General features: G+C 43.6%; 1 protein-coding gene across 6 annotated transcripts in view; it reads right to left on the bottom strand.

Annotated features, from left to right (window-relative positions):
* DOCK1 (dedicator of cytokinesis 1) overlaps positions 1-25,328 on the bottom strand; it is a 265,954-nt gene that overhangs the window by 104,507 nt on the left and 136,119 nt on the right. For 3 of the 6 annotated variants that reach the window (XM_069020261.1, XM_069020265.1, XM_069020264.1), the window contains exons 28-30: positions 15,576-15,677; positions 9,490-9,584; positions 720-770 (exon numbers count right to left, since the gene is read on the bottom strand). In XM_069020261.1, the coding sequence (XP_068876362.1) occupies positions 720-770; positions 9,490-9,584; positions 15,576-15,677 (248 nt within the window). Of the gene's footprint in view, positions 1-157; positions 628-719; positions 771-9,489; positions 9,585-15,575; positions 15,678-25,328 lie in introns of those variants that run through there. The other 3 variants (XM_069020260.1, XM_069020263.1, XM_069020266.1) reach the window with 2 other exon arrangements.

The following is a 25,328-nucleotide window of genomic DNA, read 5'->3' as shown; positions in this document are numbered from 1 at the left end:
AACAGCCTTTGGGGGGGGGGTTTAAATGTGCACAAATTGAGCAGTCAGGGCACCAGAATTCCAATTAATAACTGGAATACCACATCCAGGTGGGTTTGGGTGCTAAGGTAGAACGTTTTTCCCTTCTACCACAGAATCATGGGATCACTGAAGTTGGAAAAGCCCTCTAAGATCATCGAGTCCAACCCAGCATTCCCAAGCCACCACTGACCAGTGTTCCCAGGTGCCACCAGGATGCTCCATGGTCTTTGGATTCCCACCACCAAAGGGCACCCTCATCATTTTCTCAGTTTTGGTTTTGGTCACATTTCCAAGGGATCATTCTTCCTGTGTGAACCTAAGGAGCAAAACTCCTCTGGGTGGTCCCAAGAAATGTGGTGCTGCAGGCACCAAACTGACTGTGAGGAGCCAGGAAAAGCAGAATAAAGCTGGAAAAGTCCCCAAAGCTCCATGAAATGAGAAAGCAAATACTCAGATGCAGCTTCATCCCAAACACCCACACTGGTACAATAATGTGGATTCAAATGTTCGTGAGCTCATCTTAGAGAGAGCTAAACCTTGAGTATCTGCACACCAGGGCCTTTGGAGTGGGTTCAGGCAGCAATGGAGAAAAGAACACAAGAATCACTAAATAAAATGTAAAATTTAAATTGACAGTTAAGGGGTTTGTCAGTTCTAATTAGGAAATTGTAAGAAAACTAAATTAAAGGAAGGCTTACGCTAAAGGATCTGTCTGAGGAAATGTAATCTGCCAAGGGTTTCTGCTACCCCTGAAGTAATGAGAGCACAAAACAAAAACCAAAAACCAAAAACATGTAACAACATCAATATCCATCATTTAGTGCACAATATATTGAATTCTTCTTGCTTAATTTGATAAAAAAATATCATAAAATCCAAACTGATAAATATATTGGCTGGTAAAATGCTTATGAGTACAGTCATCCTAGTACCTTAATATCAACCCAGGTTTAGATTCCAGAAGGGAAAATAATACTGGAATCATTGTGTTCCATTTGAAATTAATTTGGCAAGGCTTCTTCAGGTCTCAATTAGCTCTTAGCACAGAATTACCATGACACACAGGCTAATAACCTCTCAGAGCTTTCTTTCAGAACAATGTGTTAAACCCAGCAGTTCTCAACACTCTAAAGACGCAAGTTGGGAAAAAAAGAGGGCAAGTAGCCAAAAAAATGAGTTGGATTTCCAAGGATCTTGTTAAAAACAAAGGAAACCAGACATCCACAGCATCCTGTGGGTGATGACTCCAGAAAGTGAGGAATGAAAAGCCATTTTCAACATTCTCTTGCTGTTCCTTAGTGCAGCAGTTGAGCCAAGCTGCCTCTTTCACTCAGCTGTGTGCAGCTTCTGTGCCCTGTTTCTCCTTCAAGTATCCCATTTCTGAGCCACTCTGGGAAATGACACACTGGGAGGTGCCTGTAAAATGCTCGTGACTTTAGAGCAGGTAAAATACACCAGGGCAGGCAACCAGCAGGGCAAAGTGGTGTTTGGGGGGAGTAGCTACTCCTGCTAGTGATTCCCCATGAAACATCCTCCAGGGAAAACCCCCAGCAGTACCACGGGATGGCCCCTGGGCTGAGGACTGTTCTAAATAACAGGGACAGGATGAGAGGAAACGGCCTCAAGTTGCACCAGGGGAGGTTTAGGGTGGATATTAGGAAAAAATTTCTTCATGGAAAGGGTTGTCCAGCCCTGGCACAGCTGCCCAGGGCAGTGGTGGAGTCCCAAGCCCTGGAAGTGTTCAAAAAATGTGTGGATGTGGCCACGGAGGATGAGGTGGTGCTGCTGGGTTGATCAGTGATCCCAGTGATCTCAGAGCTCTTCCCCACCCTTAACAATCCTATGATAATCCCACAGATTCCTTGAAGTTCCCAAGCTTTATAGGACACACAGAGCATTCGGAAAGTTTTGAAGGGATTCAATTTGCCCCCACTCCAAGGAGGACAACCAGTCCACAGCCAGGAATTTTCCAAGTCTAAACCTCAGCACTGCCTTGCTACCTAAAACTTCGCAAGGTGCCAAAAATAGCAAGGCCTTTTCACAGAAGATAAAAAAAAAAATCTCTAAAAAACCCTTTTCCCCCTTGAACTCAAGAACAGCAGCAGTTGGGATCATTTTATCCCTCTGTGTTTCTTCCTAGTGCAGGAAGAGCTGTTCCCTAGCACACAATTCTTTGCTTCCAAGTCACTGGAATTTTCTTGTGGCAAATCAAAGGTTGAAGTGTCACGGGGTTGGTAGTGAGCAATGAAGGTGGAGCTAATGCTCCACAGGGAAATTTTGGAAGCAAAATTAAAAGCAAGTTGTGCTTTAGGATGAAAAGGACCTGCAACAGCCTTTTCCTGGTTTTATAGAGCTGCCATGGCTCTGAGATCTCCATTCAAATCCCATCCACATTCAGGGACAGGAAAATATCTTTGTCAAGGGAAGCATAACAATAAAACCCAGAACAAGCAGCATAACAGAAGATGCTGGATACGGTCACCAGCCCAAGCTTACCCCACTGCAGGAAATCTTCCCAAAAACCCAACACAGCTTCAAACACATGAAAACCATAATTAAGATGATACAATTATGATCAACAAACTGGAAAGCATTATTCCACCTCTAGACCCCAGGGGAAATTAATCATGACCCAAATAGATGGAAAGAGTGCTCAGAGAAGGAGCTGATGGATTTGGGAGGGCTGGGACACCTCACACCCACATCCCAACACTGGCAGCTTCACCGGGTGCTTCTCAGAATCCCAGACTGGTTTGGGTTGGGAAGACCTTAAAGCCCATCCCATTCCCACCCCTGCCATGGACAGGGAGCCTTCCACCACCCCAGGGTGCTCCAAGCCCTGTCCAGCCTGGCCTTGGACACTGCCAGGGATGGAGAGGCCACAACTTCTCTGGGAATTCCGTCCCAGCCCCTCACCACCCTCACAGGGAACAATTCCTTCCCAAAATCCCATCTAACCCTGCCCTCCTTCCATGATTTCTCCATCCTAAGTGATCACAGATTACAGAAACTAAGGAGAAAACCAGATCATTAAATCCAGTGGGCTGCCCCAAGTGTTCATCAGTTCTCACAACCACACCATTACCAATATTCCACCAATTCCAGGGACATTTCTAACTCCAAAGGCTGGGAGAAAACCACCTGCTATGGGGTGGAAACCATCAAGGGAAAAGAGCACCTGCTGGAGAATATTCCTTCAAGGAATCTCAGCTCTTTGAATAAGAAAATACCCTGTTATTTCAAACATAGTCAAGTAGATTCATTTTCCTCCCAGGTGCAGTTAATTTGACAGGTACAACGCTAAACCAAAAATCCTGCAAGGTCTTTCCTGAAAAGGTCAGTGCATTATGCAATGGGGTTTTTTATGGACAGCAAAAAAAGTTCCTGCATGCACAGAAATTTTAGGTGATTTACCAATGTGCATTTGTGTCTTTTACTCCCAGATGAAGAGCAAACTTTGGGTTACACGAGTTAATTCTGAGAACTGGCTCCTAAGGAAGTTATGAGCTTTGAAAATTGTTATCCTCAGTCCATACATGGGAAATAGTTGGGAGGCTTTTCTATACAGCGAAATATTCAGCACTAAAGAAAAACAAAATTGCTCCCATTTGAAGTCTTATTGCATTCCAGCCCTGAATTAAATTATTTGATTGTTCAAGCTGCATGTCTGGACTCTTAAACTTTTTAAATAAGCACGGAGTCCTATAGGAAATGCATTAACAGTCAGGAAAAGTAGCAGCAATTCCTTCTAATCCAAGCTTTTTGTACTGTTCAGACTCTTCTTGAAACAATGCATCCCTTGGCCTCCTAAAACATAATTGCATTGCAAACACCTCCTTCATCCCAGTTCCAATTTGGGAATGTAAACCAGTTAGCATATTCCACTAAAACATATCTTCAGGGAATATTTTAGTGATCAGGGCCCCAGTTATAAATTCAGATTTTCAAGTAACAGCCACTAAGCATAAAATTGAGCAGTTAAGGTTGGAAAAAACCCTTAAGGTCATTGAGTCCAACCCTCAGCCCACCTTGTTTCACATGTTTTTGGAACACTTCCAGGGATGGGGACTCCACCACCGCCCTGGGCAGCCTGATCCAGTGCTTGAAAACCCTTTCCATGAAAAAACTTTCCCTAATTTCCAATCTAAACCTCCCCTGGAGCAACTTAAGGCCATGAATAATGTCTTTGAGTATGGAATTAACACAGGCTTGAACCCATGAAAGGGTTTAGGAAATGAAATCATGATTTTAAAGCTTTTTTCTGCTCTCTCCACCCCAATCCCATAGGTTTAATAACACCTGATAGGCTGTGAAACTGTGGGGTGTCTCTGCTTTTCCCATCGTTTCCAATCCAGAATCTTTGCCATCCTTCTGGCCTCTTTTTCCCTGTTATGAAAACTACACCTCATCCAGCAGGAGCTCGGGATGGATTTTAAATAAGAGCTTTTGCACTTGCACTCATCTGATGGATGCGACTTGACTGGTCAATTATGTAAGTGCAAAGAGCCTATTTTCATACATTTATTAAAACCATCCTGCTTTTGTTTCCATAAGCCTGCCTCAAACCCAGCAGAACATTGCAATTAAGTCAAATTTCCATAAGCTAAAGCCCAGTTTCAGCTTGGCTTTGGGTGACTCGTCAGGAAGGATAAACTCAGAGGCAGCTGAACCCTGGGCTGCTTTGGAAGGTTCCGAGTTACGCAAAAGTCGCTCCGGCTCCTGACGCACGCCAGGGTTTGCCCACTCCTGGTGGACGGTCACAAACATCACTGGAGGTAATTCTGAGAGCACAGCGTGGATCTGACAGGTACTGCTATGACAACCATGCAGCAGAACTGCCTACATTTCCCTGGAAGCTCCAAAAATAAACATTCCAGGACGTGTTTATCCGGCGTGTCTCCCCCGTCCTTTGTCCTCCTCTTTGCGAGGCTTTTTTTGGCTTTCACACAGAAAAATTCATTGAGATCCTGGGCTGGTGGGCTGGGTTTGGGTGGGGCTGAGGGCATTTTGTTCATGGAAGATGTGGGGGGGTGGTTTGGATTTGTGCTGGGAACAGGGGGCATTATACAGGAATATTTCTGTTGTGCTGAGCACAGTTTGGGGCCTTGACCATTCCCTGTGGAGCTTTTCCAGTGTCCAGCCATCCTCTGGGAAGAACCATCTCCTGAGACCCAACCTAACCCTCCCTGACACAACAGGTAACACCCACCAGATTCCCCCCCCATGCCAGCTCTATTTCCTTTGGGGAAAAAAAAATAGAGACAAGAAACCTCATTTTCACCAAGAGCATCTCATCCCTTTTCCTCCGACTTCAAAAGGCAAAACAAACAGGTATTTTATGTAAATGTGGACATTAGAAACAAAAAATAGAACAGCAAACATCAAATTCCTTTTTCATAGGCAACTCAGCTTCCAGTGGCACAGCTGCAGATGAAAGTAGCAGCTACAAATTAATATATCATAAGGTCTTACCAAAGGAACTTGATTGTCTCAAATGCCAAAAGTAAGACCAAAGACTAAATTATTTGCATTTACGGAACCGTAGGGAGGAATTGCTTTCATGTTCTGAGTTATGTGTTTAGGAGGAACCTAAGTTTAGCTTGTCAGCCTCTGACAAAAGTTAAAAACAATTTCTAAAACATTTCAGAATCATTTCGAAACATGGTTTCGATGGGGGAAATGTAAACAAGACAAAATCCCTGCCTTTTTTTGTAACTACCTCTACAGTTCCAACTCCTTGTGTGTTTTTTCCTGCAGGAGGTGCCTGGAATGAAGAATCTGCCTCCAAAGCACTTCCCAGCCCTATCCTGAATCACAGGAAACTCCCCGATTGCTTAAAACTATTAAATACAGATATTATGGCTTTAATAGGAAGAACTCTCCCTGAAAATGTGGGCACAGACAAACCCTACAGCAGCTGCACCTTAAAGGTGGACAAGTATCCTAAAAGGAACTGTGAGACATTTCCAACTCCTCCTTCCAAGGAGCTGTTTCAAAAGTACATTTAATGGTCTCTTATCCATCTCTGTCATCCCTCAGTGGTTTTTTCCATCTCCTTTCCTTGGATATTGTTGTTCACAGTAAACCAGGGGCTGATCTGGACCAAAATTTAGAAGTGAAAGGAAAAGCCACTGCATCAATTCAAATATTCTCTGCTTTTACCCCCAAAATGAATTCTTTTAACTCCAAAATGCTGGTCAGCCACCTGCAAACCAATGTCACCTTCAACACGTTGGTGGCAATTCCATCAAATCAGTGACACCAAAACCTTGGAGTCTGAACCAACAAACTGCTTTCCTAAAATGAGAATTTTACTGAACTAGACAAGCCAGTAAATAAAGCATTCTACAAAAAAGGAAGAATTATCTTGTTAGATATGAAGATTTTTTTTGTGTTCATTTCAGCATGAAAGGTGGGAACACAGCGTGACTCCCCGTGGTGTTGGAACAAAGGCATGGGATGTGATCCTGAGCCTGGGATGTGATCCTGAGCCTGGCACAGCAATACAGGGAGGCAGAAAAGAGAGAGGACCCTGATGTTTTCATGCACTGGACCAAAAACAGGCAGGCAAAGCACTGAGAGTCATTTCTCTCACTATTACTGAGTGTGCAGATTTTTTATATCTATAATATATGTAAGAAATAATATATATATTTTTCTGTATATTTATCCCACTAGTGAAGGTCAAAAAAATATAATCCTAAATTTGAACTAAACTTGTATTTGTAAATATTCCCTGCAATCCAGTTGTTCACATGCATTTCTCCATTTCCCTCTTCCCCCACGGCTACAACTTGATTTCATCCAGAACATTTGAATCCAGTGCTTAATCCAGAGTATTTTCATCTGGAAGCAAACCACTGAGTGGAGAGGAGCTTTAAGAGAAAACTAAAGCACTGGTCTAAAAGGGGAATTAGAGCTCTGTTTTCCAGCTATTTTAATTCTTTTTCTCATTGTTTCACACTACCAGATATAATCCATGCAGGAAATAAATGAAATTGTGGATACAATTAAAATTTAACTCCCTTGATTTGGCTCATAGCACAGAAACTGCCCAAGGAGGTCCTTTCAAAAATGACACCAAATTGCACATTCGGAGTTATTCCTATGGAGGGGATGCCCCAGCCTTAAAAGGCAAAATTTGTTCCTAAATTTCATCTGTTTTTCTTCAATAAAACTTTGTAAGGGTGGAAATAAACGGAGCAGATGGACAAAACAAGGTGTTTTACACTGCAGCTCACTGGTTTTGGAAACCACGTTAACTCCAACAGGAAAAATGAAAAGCACAGAAATCAATGGAGAAGCATTTCCAAAGGAGCTGGTGCAATGGGAATGAGGGAATGAGGGATGAACAACCCCCCTCAGGACATCTGAAGATACCCATCAACACCAAAAAGACTGGAAAATGTTTTTAACTTTAAATACTACTCAGATATTCAGGCACTGAGGTGAGTCAGGAAGAATCAAAGATCATCAACACATCCCATTTCTGCCTCCTCAGGACTTCGTGTCCAGCTTGAGACAAAGACAAGATTATTTTTAAGGACAAAAATTCCAAGCCTCTGTCCTAACTGTGAACCATCGTGCTTTGTATTGCTCCAAATTTTCCGTGAGGACCTGCCTGGGGTAAGGATCCCTTTGTGCTTTAAGGAAAAAAACCATGGGCAGGGAAAGGCTGGTTTTGTACCTCTGCTCTTTCATTTGTACAGCCAGAATTTCACAGGGCCAAACAAAAACCAAGGTGAAATCCCTGCCCAAGTGAACACTGAGAGGTCATCAGGCAATGAAGGTAACACAATTCCAGACTGGTTTGGGTGAGAAGGGCCCTTAAATCCCACCCAGTGCCACCCCTACCACAGGCAGGGACACCTCCCACTGTCCCAGGCTGCTCCCAGCCCCAATGTCCAGCCTGGCCTTGGGCACTGCCAGGGATCCAAGGGCAGCCCCAGCTGTTCTGGGAATTCCACCCCAGCTCCTCCCCACCCTCCCAGGGAACAATTCCTTCCCAATATCCCATCCAGCCCTGCCCTCTGGCACTGGGAAGCCATTCCCTGTGTCCTGTCCCTCCACCCCTTGTCTCCAGTCCCTCTCCAGCTCTCCTGGAGCCCATTTAGGCCCTGGAATGGGCTCCAAGGTCTCCCTGGAGCCTTCTCCTCTCCAGCTGAGCACTCCCAGCTCTCCCAGCCTGGCTCCAGAGGGGCTCCAGCCCTCGGAGCAGCTCCGTGCCCTCCTCTGGATCCTGTCCATGAGCTCACTGTCCCTCCTGTGCTGGGCTGATACAAGCAACACTCACTGCAGTATTGACCACACTGTAATTGCCCTGTGTCCACTTATTAATGCCAGTTAAGGCATTAAGAATGTCCAAACACAAACCTTCCCAATCCTATTTCAATCCTTCCCAAAACCCAGGAACCCCAGCGTTCTCCTGTTCACAGGTAACACACACTGGGAGGGTTTCCCAATGCCTCCAACACAGCTCCCAGGACACTTGGAATTACTGAGGCAAAGCCACTTTCAAAATTAATAAAAAAAGAAATCAATCCAAGGGGCTTCAGATGTTCCTCATCAGCTCTCGAAGAGCTCCTCATTTCAAACACCAGGTGCTTCTCAAGCATTCCAAACCAGCAGGAAGAACCCAAAGATGGCTCAATCTCCTGACTCCTATTTATTCAGAATGGATTTTATTAGGGAGTTAAGGAGACTTCAGAAGCCCAGATTAAAGTTATGGTGCGTTTTTATAAGGAGTGCAGGAGCTGTGGTTCAGGATTTTATATAAGGAAACGCTGACAACTTTATAGCTGTGGTAGCTTCCAGTAAATGCAGAAGAGATTTCTCCAGGCAACTGGTAAATATGATGTTTTTCCCTTATACTTTCATCTCAGTACACATAAAAGCATTTGACACACTTAATAAAATGTCACCAGAATAAAACACTGCACAAAGGAATGCTAAATAATGACAGAACTGCAATTATTAAGGAAAAAAAATGAGCATTAGAAACATTTTCAGCCTCTCACTACATTACTGGGGTGATGGAATTCGGATTTAAAAGCCTTTTTAATTCTTTCTTGTAACACCACTGAAATAATTCCTGGACATACGACTCCATACAATAACCCCTAATTTGAGGTCATATGCAAAACATGCAATTCATCCTCCAAAGAATAAACTGAATTATTATAAGATATGCATAGAATTTTACTGCACCTGCAGCTGGCTGCAAAATCCGGGTTCTCAGACTGATGCCACCCTTTAATGTTTGGTGGACTCCAAGAGCCTTAAACCAGGCCACTAAAACACTCCTCCAGAGCCAATTTTGAAATAATTCTGTGCATCAGAGAGGGAGGCAAAGCCAGGGCAGGCTGGCTGCAGCCTCGTGGTTGCTGTTTCCAAGCAACCCTGTTGTTCCAGAGCAAAGCCGAAGGCGCCGGCTCGGGAAAGCTCCGGAGCTTTTCCCTCTGTACTCACTTGTTCTGCATCATGTTCATGATCACCCAGTCGAAGGGATAGACGTTCTTCCCGATGAGGTTCTTGAACATGATGAATGTTTCCATCAGGAAGTCCTAAAAGAAGAGACAGTGTTTGGAGAAGGCCGCTCCCGCAGACCGAAAAACTCCACGGGATGGTGGCAGCTATGGATGACTGGATGCCAAAGGGGGCTTTGTGCTCTGCTTCCTAAAAAAGCCATTTTTCATAAAAAACACACCTAAATCCTACCAAAGCACATTTATCCATGATGCCCATAAATCCTACAGTAATTCCATTGCAGAAATGATAACAACAGTAATCCCACAGTTAAGCAACCCATGGGATTACTCAAGGCCAAACACTGGTTCACCAGTTATCCAAAAGGAGTTTCTGCTGGAAAAACAATCACTATTTTCCATGCCATGGACAAAATCTCCCAGTTTTTTCAGGTATTGCAACACACCTGTCGTGACACACTCTTGGGAAGTTGATAAAAGCACACTGGTACATGGAAGGAGGAAAAAAAAAAGCTAAATATTTATTTAACTCTTATGATTGCACTAAAAATACTCCCTGTGATGAATATTCCCTCCCTTCATGAGTACTGTCTGAAGTTGAGATTACTTATGTATTAAAATAAAAACATGCTCCAGTTCAAAGTGGGATTCATCACCCGCACCTGGGGTAGAGGACAACGACAGTTTGGACATCCCAAAACAGGGAGAGACCCTCCCAAAGGGAGCAGCAGGAATTGTTCCTGCAAGTGAAAACCTGCCCAAGAACAAGCTAATTTAACAGCATAAACCAATTTATTTCCACACAGCTATAAACCAACAATTCTTTGGATCAGAAACTTTGTGTACTTTACAATGTAAATCATCTCCTGCAATCTGGGAATCTGTAACTGCTATCTAACAATTTCAGTAATATCAAATGCTGTGAGAAAGATAAAGGGGAAAAGAGAACTTCATGCAGAAAGTCCTTGATCCACTTCACACAGAGATAAAAATGAACTTTTATTCCAAGGTTAGAATATTTTCCCTTTGATACAGTTTCTCAGTAATGGTATTTATCTGGTCTATCTTTAAAATGTCAAATGCCTACAAAAAAGAAATCCCCAATATGTTCCATCGACTGGACTTTTAACTAAGACTGGTTTCTGTGTAACCTTTTCAGTGAGAAATGAATCTGAAGCTCCTGCTCTCATCAGTCTTTCTTCAGGTATGAGAGCCAGGATCTTTGGCAGATTTATCTTTTAATCCACTGCTCTGTTAAAATGTTTTCCTGGCTCAGAAATTCCCAGTCAGTGGATGCAGGGAGCTGCAGAGGTCCTGAGGATATGGCATTGAGATAAGAATCACAGAATCCCAGACTGGTTTGGGTTGGGAAGGACCTTAAATCCCATCTCATCCCACCCCTGCCATGGGCAGGGACACCTCCCACTGTCCCAGGCTGCTCCCAGCCCCAATGTCTAGCCTGGCCTTGGGCACTGCCAGGGATCCAGGGGCAGCCCCAGCTGCTCTGGGCACCCTGTGCCAGGGCCTGCCCACCCTCCCAGGGAACAATTCCTTCCCAATATCCCGTCTATCCCTGCCCTCTGGCACTGGGAAGCCATTCCCTGAGTCCTGTCCCTCCATCCCTTTAAATATTCTCTCTACATGTTTCTATTTCACAAAGCAAGGTGGAATTTCCCCCTCTCTGGAGTCATTCCAAACCTACCTGGACCCTGCCCTGGCAGTGGGTTGGACTGGGCAATTTCCAGAGGTCCCTTCCAACCCAACCCCAGCTATTCTGGGATTCTGTGAACTTCCAGGGTGCTGGGCTCCACCATGTGCAGAATACCCCTGGTGAAATAACTCCTCTGTCGTTTGACAACACAACATCAGTAAAGATCACAGAATCCCAGAATCATTAAAGTGGGAAAAGACCCCCAGGATCACCAAATCCAACCTCTGACCAAACACCACCGTACCCAGTGAACCAGATCCTGATGCTTTGGGCATTAACAGGGTGGAGAGCAAGTCTGGAACTGCTCCTGCTTCAGATGTCACCACTGGGCAAAGCCCAGCTCATCCCAGAGCCACTCCTTTAGCTCAGGAAGATCTGCCTTCATTGCAGAGCTCAAACTGCACATTTCCCTGCTCATTTTCCCTGTGTTTTGGTGAAAGAATTCCACTGTTGATGATTTGGTTCCTTCCTGACCCTGGGGGTTCTGACCCACTTTGCTGATTCAGCTCTACATTTCCATCCCCTGATAGTTACATTTTAATAACCCCACGCTCACCCAGGTACTTTAAATAATGCTCTGTAACAACTCAGCTAATTATTGATCAAATAAAAAGCTCCTGATGCTCACCTGGGGTTTATGTATTCATAATATTGCTCTCTTTTCCGTTTTATGCTTCTCATAGAAAAGCAAATGGTTTGGATGAGTTAACCTCCTTTTATGAGGAAAACTCAGGGTTTTTGAGGGGCTGGGAAGAGAGGGAAGCCACCAGGACAAGAAAAAACTGGGTATTTTCAGTATAACTGGAAGCAGCACCAATTTTTCTGAAAATAAAACCTGTACTGAAGGAGGAAGGGTTACAACTCCTGCTCTCTCTCCAACTACAAATCCTACTTAATAGGAAATAGAATTTACAGCAGGTAAGACCCCTAAAACATTCCCATCCACTGATGGAAAGCAAACAGCCTGAGCTCAGCCTGAGATTCTCCACATGGCAGAACATTAACAGGCATTTTTTGTCAACTAAACCACACATGTCTCAAATAAAAATATTTTCTACCAAGGAAAAAGGGGAGAGGAATCAGTTAGTCCCAGAAATAAGCTCAGTGATCTTAGATAATGTTTCACCTCAGGATGACAGCAGAATCACAGATTTTGATTTTACAGAATCACTGCAGAGTTTGGGCTGGAAGGGATCTTAACGCAAGAAATTCCTCTTTGAACAGACATTCCTTAATAAATCTAAACTCTCTGTTCTGCAGAGGTAGAAGACTGCTTTTATTGCACTCCACCTCATCTTCTCGCACACTTTTGAGGCCAAATATGACCACTATAATAATCTCAACCTGCCACCTACATAACACAGACCATAAAGCTTCCCCCAGCACTTCCAGCACAGAGCTTCCAACTCCTGCTTGAGCAAGAGCAGAGGCTGAAGGAAGATTTAAGGGTCTCCAGTGGTGAAGAAGCAACCCCAGCTTTAGTTTTCTCCTTCTCTTGCCTTTTTTTTTTTTTAAGAAAAAGCTTTTCATTTCTGCCTGGCTGAATTTAGTCTCAGTTCTAAATCACTGCTTTGTGATTAAATGGAATCCTCTGCAATAGGAGGTGCAGTTTTCACCTCCAGGTCTGGCTTTAAATGCAAAGACTCCTGGATTTTAGTTCTGCTGGGTGAGTCAAATGGCAGTGGCTCAAAAAATTGTTGGATTAAAAGAGTGAAAAAACCATGAAAAAAAAAGGAAGAAAATTTGATTTACTCCCTGTAGTTTCCTTCACTTACAGGATTAAAAATGCTCTGCCATTAAACCTCCACACCTTAATTAATATTATTTAAAATCAGTTTAAGGAAGCATTTTCTACCACAAACATATTCCCCGTTTAATGTTTTACCAGCTTATTATGTACTTCAGTTTCCATTAACACACATTATCCTTTAGAGAACAACATTAAAACATTTAAAAGACACATTTTCATTAAAGATATAATAAGTATTACAGCAACTGCCCAGGTCTGGATTCAAATATCAAACCCAAACGATTGACAGGTGAGCAGAAGAGTGGAAAACAAGCAGTGAAACAGTTCCTGTTCTGATGGAAAATGTGATTTTAAGAGTCCAGAGCAACTGCAGCTACACAAGCCCAGAACATGCAGATAAAGATGGATATCCAGAGTCCAGACCAAAGAAAGAAGTGATTCCTCATGGATCCCAGAGAACTGCAAGCACATAAATCACACCCTGAAGAGCAGCAATTATAAACACAGCCCTTGCCAAATTTCAGCTCCATGACCACTCCCTTGCTCTCACCAAGGGAGCTCTGACCTACACAAGCACCTTTCTCACAACTTAGACCACAAAAGTGAGACTTGAAAAGAGTTTCACTAGAAAAAGCCCAGCTTTCCTGAGCAGTACTTTTCTCTCTGCATTTTTTCATCCCATGTTGTCCTGATTTTGGCTGGATAGAGTTAATTTTCTTCCTGGTAGCTGTGGTTTGGATTTGGGTTGAAATTAATGTTGAGAGCACACTGATACTCTGGATTTTGCTGAGCAGAGCTTACCCTGAGTCAAGGACTTTTCACTCCACCAGCGAGGAGCTGCACAAGAATTTGGGAGGAGCGTGGCCAGGACAGGTGACCTGAAGTGGCCAAAGGGACATTCCACACCTTGGAATGCCAGGCCCAGTTTATAAACTGGGGGAACTGGCTGGGAGCACTGATCTGTGCTGGGGGACGGGTGCTGAGCAGCTGTTTGGGCATCACTGCTCTGTCTGGGGCTTTATTCCTCCCTTGATCTTTATTTTTTAATTGCCATTATTATCATCATTACTATTATTATTATAATCATCATTATCATTATGATTTTGTTGTGTCTTTATCACTACATAGAGGAATATATTTTCTATTATTTTCATTTTATAAATTAGATATTTTGTCATAACCTCTTCTATTATTCTATAATGAAAACGATAATAATTTTTTTTCTTTTTTTTTAAACTTTATTTCCATTATGAAACAGTTCTAATCTCAACCCACAGGTTTGACCTTTCCCTGATTCCCTTCCCCATCCCAGTGCAGGGAGGGCTGTGGAAGTGATGGGATAAACCACAACACCTTTTCAGAGCAAGCTGCTTTTCCCTTTCTCCATCGGAATTCCTTTTCCAGAGCCAAATGGTTTGAACTGCTTTAAAATTAGAGAAAGATTTGGCTTTATAAACCTTAGTAGGTCTCTTCTCTCTGCTATAACCATTCTCTTCAGCCCATTATCTGCATTTGGTTTGGGAATGTTCTGCTCTCAGTGCCCATCCATGGAAATGCTCCAGGATCCCAAAGGAGGCTCAGTGGGAAGCAGCCCTTTCAATTCAGTGATCCCATCTGCAGCAATTTGCAGCTGGACTTTGCCTTCTCCCTCTTAAAACAGCAGCTCTGAGCTTCAGAGATGCCAGAGCAGGTGCAAAAAGGGGCTTCAGCACCCGAAAACTGGAACCAGGTAAAGAGCTCTGACCTTGCCTAACACAGGCAGAAAGAAGAAGAATACAAATTCAAGACAAACTGGAAAGTCCAAACATGAAAGTTACACAAAAGAACGAGCCTGGAGCTGTTCTGGTGGGTCTGGAAGGGAGAAGAGAAGCTGCAGAAGGATTAAAATCCAGGTGGAAGCTGCCTGGAGCATTCCCAGGGTGGCAGAGGGGATGTGGCAGAGCTGAGCAGGCTCTGGGTCATCACTGACTGCTGGAGCTCAGCCAGGGAGTTGGGTGTCCCCTCCCAGCCCTGCCTGGCCATATGGCAGTGGTAGTTTCAGGTTATTACAAAGTTATCTCCTCAGCCATAAACTCCCTTCTATTATGCTGTAATTAACTCGGGTTGTTGCCTTAGCCAGGCTACCCAACGACTCTGGGAAGACAAATTTCAATTATTATTGCTTATTTAACAACAAAGGGCATCTTTAAGGTTAAAGTGTTCTGCATAAAAGGGAAAGTGAGCAGATCTCTAACTAAAAGCTACTTCAAGGAAGGAAATCAGGACATCTGGAAGATTTAACACTGAAAGTTCCTTTCCTAAGAAAGCCTTTTTTATATTTATTTTTCTTCTTTCCCTACCACATTTTAGTAATATCTCATCACTACTCTATTTTACTGCTTTCTTTAATTGCCTTCAATCCACTGGCTCTTGTTTTAAAACACTGAACAGCTCCAGCTGTACTCCTGTGTGTGTCACAGTGCTTAAATAATTATTTCATATTAAATCTGGAATGCCAAGCACATTTTGTTCACATCTCACAAGTGCACTGAATGACCACTAACAGGAAAAAAAAACCCCAAACACAAGCTGAGCTATCTTACAAAGAGATAAACCAAATTAAACTCACCACAACATCCGACCTCATCTTCCCAAAAGTCTTGATTAAATGGGCATAGTGATAATCCTCCATTTGCCTCAGGATGGCTGTCATGCAGGCCACGAAGCTCCCCTGGCAAAAAGCAAAGGAAAAGAATCCATTCTTTAGGATAATGCAGCATAATACTGCCTATCAAAACACAATATTGCTAGAGAGCACCACGGATTGCAGGGGAGCTAATCCTGTCATTAAAATTCATTAATGGATATGCAAAACTCTGTCAAGAAAACAACAAAAGAAAACCATCTCAGAAAGTTTCCATTTCCGATTTCATGGGTTTATCACTGAAGCTTTTGCAGCATGTTCTCCATCTAAAGATTGCTCAGACATTCAAGGCTTTGCAAGGTAATAAACAGCACTCCTAAAAATATCACACAATATCAGCATTTGCATTTGGAAAGTCAACATTCTGCTCAAGGAAGAAATCCCTTCAAAATCATCATATGGAGCATCCCAGCTAAACCCCAAGTTTTAATTTCACTGCATGGTATTTTCAGATACAGTGATGCTTAAAAAAACACCACCAAAACCCAGTAAATTCCATAAAACCAGAAAAGCAGCACCACCCAGATCTCTCTCCAACCACAGAAAGAGTAAAAAGTGACAAAAAGAAAAGTTTAGCTCTTTCTTCTGGTGTGTGAAAGCATTGTAGCAACAATTCCAACCCATTCCCATGCTCCTAGAGGTAGTAAAATCCCATAAATGGGAGCTTCTTGTCCATCCTCCCTCTCTGACTATCTGTTAAAAGTCTATTGATGACATCCACATCTTTTCTGGTCTTTAAAGCAGGAGGAAAAACGTTAAAAATTGGAAAAAAACCCAGCAGAATGACTTAGAAAAGAAGAGATTCTTTCTACGGTTTGATGAAATTGCAAATTCCCCTTTCTGTGCTGTTTTCAAGGTTATTCCATGCCACAGCCCAGGAGAACACTCAGGAATTTTCTCTGCATAAAGGCACAGAGCCTTTATTGTTACCTTTCAGATCAGCATTAATTTCAATTTAAAATCTTTAATTCCACAGCAGCCCAAGTAATTGAGATTAAACCCAAACTGACGCCGGGTCACCTGCATGTGCTCTGAGCCCTCTTATTTACAGGCTAATCCCCAATTTCCACCTGATAAGCACTCCTGGAATTTGCTTTTCTCCTGCAATGGAGCTGAGATCTAAACTCCTGCAGGGCTGATTTTGTCCACGTGGGAATATTGGATTTTCCACAGGATGCCGAGGAACCTGATGGGAGCTCTGTGGCATCTGCAAACCCCATGAATATGGAAGGAAAGGCCACCCAAGCTGCTATTCTGGGACATCAAAAGAACTTCCTAACAACCCCTGACAAGGACAGAAGCTGGGGCGCTACAAAGACAATGTTTGCTACTATGAAAAGGAAATAAGACGGGACCATCTCAGAAATCCAAACTTTAATTGTCAAAACAGCAACTAACGAGCTCCTGCCACAACAAACACTGGGCTCATGCCTACAAGAAAACATTCCAGAGCCCCCAGTGCCTCCTATTTCCCCTAAAGATGTCATCAGTCACAGTGATGTGCCAGTAGCAGGCAGAATTATACATTTTTAAATTAGCTGCCTCAGATTAGGCTGCAGATGGAGCTCAGTCCATCCCAGCTCTGTGGATGGCTCAGGAATGCTCAGGAGAGCTGGGACAAGCCTTGTTTTGCCCATGGTATCTTTTCAGAGACACTTAAATATCCTCAAAGTCCACTGCCTGGCAAAGACATCAATCCAGTTTTACTTTTCTTCACATCAACCCCACGCTGGTAAATCCATCCCTTTCCAGGTGACCACCAGCTCTGCTTCCAACAAACTCAGTTCTAAAACTGGCTGAGAGCTTTGGTCATGTTTTTGTGTTAATCTGCCTTTTGGGGGAGTAATTTAAGTTAATACACAGGGCTGCAAGAGTTAAAAGATGAATTTCATCCCTGAGAAACTTCTCAAGGCAAAGTGATGCAAAAAAAATTCATAGAATCCCAGAAGTGTTTAGGTTGGAACAAACTACAAAGCCCACTCAGTGCCACCCCTGCCATGGGCAGGGACACCTCCCACTGTCCCAGGCTGCTCCAAGCCCCAATGTCCAGCCTGGCCTTGGGCACTGCCAGGGATCCAGGGGCAGCCCCAGCTGCTCTGGGCACCCTGTGCCAGGGCCTGCCCACCCTCCCAGGGAACAATTCCTTCCCAATATCCCATCTAAATTTCCCCACTTTCAGCTTAAAGCCATTCCCTGTATCCTGTCCCTCCAGCCCTTGTCCCCAGTCCCTCTCCAGCTCTCCTGGAGCCCCTTTAGGCCCTGCAAGGGGCTCTGAGCTCTCCCTGGAGCCTTCTCCTCTCCAGGTGAGCACCCCGATGGGTGTGGATTAACTCGTAAACTTCCAAACACATTTTAATATTCATTTCTTGGAGCAGCCAGACGTGGGGATAAATTTGATTGCCATCTCCTCTGCATCTCCTGGTGATCTCTGCCCCTTCTGCATCCCTCCAACATCCTGACAATCCCTGGGAGCAGCTCATGGCTGCACAGGGGGAGCTGCCCTGACTGTCCCCAGCCAGCAGAAATGATGTGTCACTGAAGGGACTAATAATTATACAAAAATACCTTCTTAATTAGCACAGTGAGAATCAGAAAGGAACAACAACATTGAATGTCTGCTGGTGAAACACTCTTGAGTCCATGTGCAAATGGGGAAATGCCAGTAGGAGAGCTGGCTAAAGACCTGGAATGGCTGCTGGAGCTAAAAATAAATACAGGAAAATAAATAAGCAAATAGAAATGGAACACCAACGGGAGGGGATTCTGTAGTGCTGTAAATTTTAGTTAAAATTACAGAAATTTGTTTAGTTTTGTCATCTCAGCTCAGGCTGAGCCCCCAGAGGGCGAGGGTCTTTGACCAGTTATGAGCACCTCGTCCTGCTTCCCTGCATCAAATGATGATTCACGCTCATCTTGCTGTTTATCTTGGTAATAAACCCCCTTCCTTTGATACGAAACTGGCCCTTGAAGCTGGCATTGCATCACACACAGCCATCCCTGCTCCAACACTTATCTGCAGATCCCCACCTGCAAACCACTGCTCAAGGCCCTGCTGGGAAGGAAAATCTAGTTAATATTAGGAAGAAAGTACAACTGCCAGGCATCATTTTCTTTGTGAGGTGTCACTTGCAGCCAGCCCGCTCTTAATTACAATGCTAATAAAAGTTTGTAATTATTTAGAGGCAATATTTGTACTGGATGTACTTTTAATAAGCTCTACTAACTAGTCAGCAATAGCTAACAACATGATTAGCTTTTAATCTTAAGTTGATTTTTAATCTTTAGTTGGATTTGGAGCTCATTGTCATCATCTACAGCCCAGCACTGGAAGCAATACATAGAAAAAAGGTACCTAATTCTCTAAAAAAATCAATTTCAATTTGAACCATAGGAATAACTGCAAAGCTGTGTTTATTCAGCCAGTCCTGCAAGGGGTTTCCATTGTCCTGGGCATTTATCAGCTGTTTATTTGCTGAAATACTGTCGGGGTTTACCCTTGAAGTCTTTCCTTACTGCAAAGCTCACAAATGAGGTGGTCACACAGAGAGGAAGATGATTAAAGAATATCCACTAGAGAAGCCCTTTTCCAGCAGTTTGCTACAATTCCTGGCTCTCCTGGATTGTTTCCTTCCAAGCCACTTTCACTGATGGTCACCCTGGGCCCGGGGCCAGAGGGGCTGGGAAGTGCCCGGCAGGAACAGCCCTGGGGGTGCTGAGGGCTTGGAATGAGCCCAGGTGTGCCCAGGTGTGCCCAGGTGTGCCCAGGTGTGCCCAGGTGTGTCAGAGGCCACTGGCACCTGCATTGGACCAGGAATTGTGTGGTCACGAGCCCAGGGTAGGGACAGTGCCCTGTGCTGGCATTCCTGTGGAACTTCAGATTCTGGGGACAGGTTTGGAACCCTCAGGACAAGAAGGACAAGGAGGGGCTGGAGCGTGTCCAGGGAAGGGAACAGAGCTGGGAAGGGGCTGGAGAATTCCTGAGGGAGCTGGGAAAGGGGCTCAGGCTGGAGCAAAGGAGGCTCAGGGGGGACCTTGTGGCTCTGCACAAGTCCCTGACAGGAGGGGGCAGCCGGGGGGGTCGGGCTCTGCTGCCAGGGAACAGGGACAGGAGGAGAGGGAACGGCCTCAGGCTGGGCCAGGGGAGGCTCAGGGTGGACATTGGGAAAATTCCTGCAAGGAAAAGGTTTGTCCAGCCCAGGGCAGGAGTGGAGTCCCCATCCCTGGAGGGATTTCAAAGCTGTGTGGATGTGGCACTTGGGGACACGGGGCAGCGTGGCCTTGGGGAATGGTTGGATTCCATGATCTTAGAGGGCTTTTCCAGCCTTGATGATTCCATGATTCTATTCTACGACTGAAGTATTCCCAAAGCAAAACCATGGGATCCAGGATAGCTGCAAGCCTGTCCAAAGGGAAGCCAGATCCAGCTCCCAAGCAGGATGAGTGAAAATTCAGCTACATTAAAAGAAAACAAACCTAAACCCAACAGCAAAGCATCTCTTTTTTCTTTGGAAAGGATACCTGATTATTAAGAAACACATTTTATATTTAAAAAATTGAATATGCAATTCCAAACTGTAAAACTACTTCCGATTTCTGTAAAATTCAGTCCTGAAGGAAAAGTTGGAGGCACAGGAATGCTCCAAAAGTACCTATTTTCCTAAATTGCCTTTAAAATAAAATACTCAATGTTCAAATGGCTCTTGAACAGATACAAGAAGGGAAATTTTAGTTTTAAATAATCCCCACAAGTAACATTAACACTGAGAAATTTCAGAATGAGAATTCCCTGCAGGAGAGACCACACATGCCAACACTTTTCTCCCTCAGGGATAAAAGATCCTATTTTAAACTGGCTTGTCCATTTTCCCCCAGTGAAATATTTAAATTGAAATATTAAGCTCTTTATGTATAGTGAGAAAATCTGAGAGAAATCAAGCCTCCACTCAATTAAGTGATGTCTCATTAAAATGTCCCTGTTACCACGGTCAGGAATAGATCAAAAAGTCTAAGTTCCATTTATTTTTTTCCATTACATTTTCCTTACATGGCTTTAAAAGACTACACAGCTAAATAAATAAATGGACAAATATAAAACCTGAAACAAAATCACTTGAATTAATTCACTACATTTTGGCTTTCAGAACATTTCCATAGAATTTACTTTGTTGAAAAGGATTTAAGTCCCTCACAATTCCCAGGCACTTTTTAAAGATTAAAAATATGACATTTTCTCTCTCCTTACAACTTGTATTCTCTCCATATTAGCAACAAATAAAGAACAAAAAATCAGTTATCAATTCTACAAGCCACTCATTAAATTGTCTCCACTTATGGACTCACAAGATAAAAATCCATCTCCAAAACGTCCCAAATTCCATCTTTTTGCCAAGTGAAAATGTAAAATCCGATTTGTCTGCAGACAAGTTTGCTCACTTCAGTAATATATTTTATGTAATTTATAGTATAAAGGTATTACACAACCCAGCATGGATAAGAGGATCTTCCATCATTACTTCTTTTAAAGAATATTTTATAAAATAGATGAAGACCTGGATAGAAGTTTCAGCTTCCAGGGTATCCCAAAGGGAGTTTGACACTGATTCCTGAAGTTTTTTCCCAGCAGCATCCCACCAGGAAGGGCAGGAAAAAGAACCAAAAGCAGAGCACCCCTAGGGCACATAAATTTCTCTCTATGTATAGAAATTCATACATGTGTTTCTCCCAGTATTAAAACATTGCTTTTCTTGTAACACAAAATCCGACAGTAAATTCAGCAGCAGCTTTGGAGACAAAATTATTTCGTGGCTACAGCAGCAGGATAAAAACAAGTGCAAAATGTTCCCATTAATCACATTTTTTACTGAATACACAGAATTTTCCATTTCCTTAGGCCAAGTCCTGCCCCTTGAACATAAGAATAAAACATGGGAGCCCTTTTTCCTTGCAGAAACAGAAGATCACATCTGCAAGAATGGCAGTGATAAATACCTGGGCGTTTTCCTGCTGCCACAAACATTATTTTGAAGCATCTTTTTGCCCATCAAGATGCAGCAGGGTATTTTGCAGTGACAAACTTTGCTTGCAGAGCTTCTGGGAAAGATGTGCCACCTCCTTTACCTGATGTGACTTAAGGAGTTCAGAGCCTCCCTAAGCAGCAAAATCTCTTTTAGGTCAAGGCAGGAAAAGTCCATGCAAAATGTAAAATGCAGAGTGCTGATATGGGAGTTTAGAGGTGAGTATCAGTTTATTTAGTCTTCAAACCTTGTTTTACCTCAAGAAGTATTTTACAGATCCTGATTTGACCTCTGACAGTTCAGTCTCAGTCAACAGAAAACTCGTTTTGAAAGGAAAACATTTCCAGCACTGAGTCCCTGTAGGAATGAATGCAGGGAAACCCCTTTGGGAAGAAGAGCAAAAGGGTCCTCACACAGATCACAACCACAACCTAGCCCTTATTTGTGGCCTTCCAGGACCTGAAGGAGCCAACAAGAAAGATGGAGAGAGAATATTTATAAGGAGCTGGAGAGCCAGGACACAGGGAATGGCTTCCCACTGCCACAGGGCAGGGATAGATGGGATATTGGGAAGGAATTGTTCCCTGGGAGGGTGGGGAGGAGCTGGGATAGAATCCCCAGAGCAGCTGGGGCTGCCCCTGGATCCCTGGCAGTGCCCAAGGCCAGGCTGGACATTGGGGCTGGGAGCAGCCTGGGACAGTGGGAGGTGTCCCTGCCCATGACAGGGATTGCACTGGGTGGGCTTTAAGTTTTTTCCAAACCATTCCATGATTCTGTGATTCCAAGACCGCAGCAGCTCAACTGAAATTCACTTTGCAGAAGGTGGATTTGTTAGAAAGTTGATGGTAACACAGTGGGAATAGACACAAAGAGTTCCCTGATTCAAAAGTGCTTTGCACCAACTTCTATAAAAAGCAGGCAAAAAAATTAATGAGATGTTTTAGCAACACCATTTATCATGTTTCTAAGGCTCTTTTTCAAAAAAAAAAGTCCACTTTAACCAAAAAATGCTTCTCTTTTAAAAGCTGCACACAGTGTCAGTATTGAACAGCACCCTTCAATGGAACCCACAGTGCTTAGGAGTTCTCAAGGTCAGTACATTTATTCCTGGTTTTCTAAATGCAATTGCCTTTCCTCGTGGGTTTTTTTTTTTCTCCCTCTGCTACACTAAACATTATTTCACTGAAAATCTACAGAGCTGCCCTCAATAAATCTGTTTCAGGTATCTTGGTTTACACATCTATTAATGCTGATAATAAAATTATAAATACAGTCCTAAAGTACAGAAAACAACTGTATTTATGGGAATGGCCGCTACTCAAACAGTAAAAAATAAAAAGAAAAGCCGTAAAAAAGTGGTTTTAAAATAATTTTGCCAAAATGCAGCACTGAATATGGGAATATAACCATGCTGGTGCCAGGGCCTCACCACCCTCACAGGGAAGAATATCTGCCAAATATCCAACCTAAATCTCCCCTCCTTCACTTTCGAGCCATTCCCTGTTTTCCTGTCACTCCATACCCTTGCAGATATTCCCTTCAAGAAGCCACAGAGGAGGAAAAATAAAAACAAACCTATTGCAATGAGAAACCCAATTCTATTTATCAAACACAAACAATATTGGAAGCCATGTAAATAAACTTTGATGCAGACCAGGAAAAGAGCTGAAGGTTTGCAAACACAAAGAAAAGATAATTGGAGACAAGTGGCACTCCCAGTTTGGAATGCACTGCAATCCCAGTAACTGGGATAGCCCACAGGTATTTGGGATATTGTCTCTGCAGCACTGAGCTATCACTGTGACAAATCACAGGAATAAGAGGGAAGATAAATTATCTTTTAAATGATAATCTTCACACCAGACAGGTGATGCTGCCAGATGAATACACTCCTAAAAGCAACAGCTATTTTGAAGACAAATTATCTCACTTTTGGTGCTTCTCCTTCGCCTGTTTTAACGTAAATTATTTAGCAACTGCTTTATTGAGGGGCTCAGTGAGCCTGAGAGATAAGAAAGATGTGCAATCCAAATTGAATTGATGAAACCATGCAGTTTAGATATCCCTGGATTAAAAAGCTCCTTGCAGGAGGAGGTCTCTGTGGGAGAAGCTTTTGCATTTTGTAATTAATTCCTACCTTTGGTTCACTCAGCACATCAACCATCACACCATACCCCGGGGGCTGTTCCCTTCCCGAGGTTTTGGGACAGCACAGAGTGGATATGGGAAGGTTTATGGGAAGCAGGCTCTGATGTGGTGCTGTTCCCAGCTTTCAGAGCTGCAGAAGGTGACCCAGTCCTTGCAGACAGGAATTACTGCCAGGCTCTCATCAGTGGGAAAAATAAAGGCAGGGCTCTCTCCACATTTGTGTGATATCAAAATGAAATCCCCATCACAGGCAATGTTCTCATTCCCTCCTCCCCAAAGAGCAGGAGAAGTGATGAAATACAAGAAGACTGGTAACAGGCTGGTCCTTTGTTCTGACTTCTCTGACTTAAGCTCAGTTTTCTGTGATATTTTGTGTTATGGCAGCAGAATTAATGGTATTTACACAAATGCAGGTATCAATATGGTAAATAAGAGAAATACAATTTCCAGACAGGTCACATTTCAAGTGAGAATTTCTGTTCCAATACTGACAGATAGGAGGAGCTGAAAAGATTAATACCCAGAAGTAGCAAACGGGGGATTTCAAAGGAGTGACATTGCTCTTCTCTGCCTACAGGAATGTCCTTACCCTACCTGTTCCCTTGGAATTTGGCTCCCAAATTCACCATCCCCTTCCATCCCCTGCCATGGCAGGGACACCTCCCACTGTCCCAGGCTGCTCCCAGCCCCAATGTCCAGCCTGGCCTTGGGCACTGCCAGGGATCCAGGGGCAGCCCCAGCTGCTCTGGGAATTCCATCCCAGCTCCTCCCCACCCTCCCAGGGAACAATTCCTTCCCAATATCCCATCTATTCCTGCCCTCTGGCACTGGGAAGCCATTCCCTGTGTCCCGGCTCTCCATCTCTTGTCCCAAGTCCCTCTCCAAAGCCCTTTTAGGGTCCAGAATTGGCTCTGAGCTCTCCCTGGAGCCTTCTCTTCTCCAGGCTGAACAATCCCAATTCTCCCAGCCTGGCTCCAGAGCAGAGGAGTTTCATCCTTGTCCCACATGCACAAGTTGTCTCTTGCACAATTTTACTTTACCTGTAACTTCTGCAGGTCGTTCCATTTTATAAAATGTGCGCAAGGTTTGCCAGGAGCAGAGGAAAACTTCCACAACATTTCCCTTTTTCAACAGAGATCCATAAGGTTTCTATATTTTCCAAGAGCTGTCTGCAGGTGTTTGGAGAAGCAGCCATATCTGTATTTTACCCACTCTCAAGGAACACAGTCCTGCTTAATACTCTGCATTTAATTAAGGGGAGCAGGGAAGGCCTCATCTGCAGAACCCGAACGTGAGAATACGTGGGCTGAGTCTCCAAGAATGACCCAATTCTTCCCAAACATTATTAAATTTAAATTTTATTTCTTATTGAACTCACAGCAACTCAGAAGACTTTGGGGGATTCTCTCAGACAGCCCAGTGCTGAACAACGTGCAGTCTCCAGAAGAGCTTCAAAGGTGCCTCATGAAAAGAATATTAAATCAATCTCCAAGCTGCAATCTAAGCAAACTTTTCA

The sequence above is a fragment of the Aphelocoma coerulescens genome, chromosome 6, assembly GCF_041296385.1.
Source record: "Aphelocoma coerulescens isolate FSJ_1873_10779 chromosome 6, UR_Acoe_1.0, whole genome shotgun sequence".
NCBI classification, from domain to species: Eukaryota; Metazoa; Chordata; class Aves; order Passeriformes; family Corvidae; genus Aphelocoma; species Aphelocoma coerulescens.
This window is presented reverse-complemented; position numbering and strand designations above follow the sequence as displayed.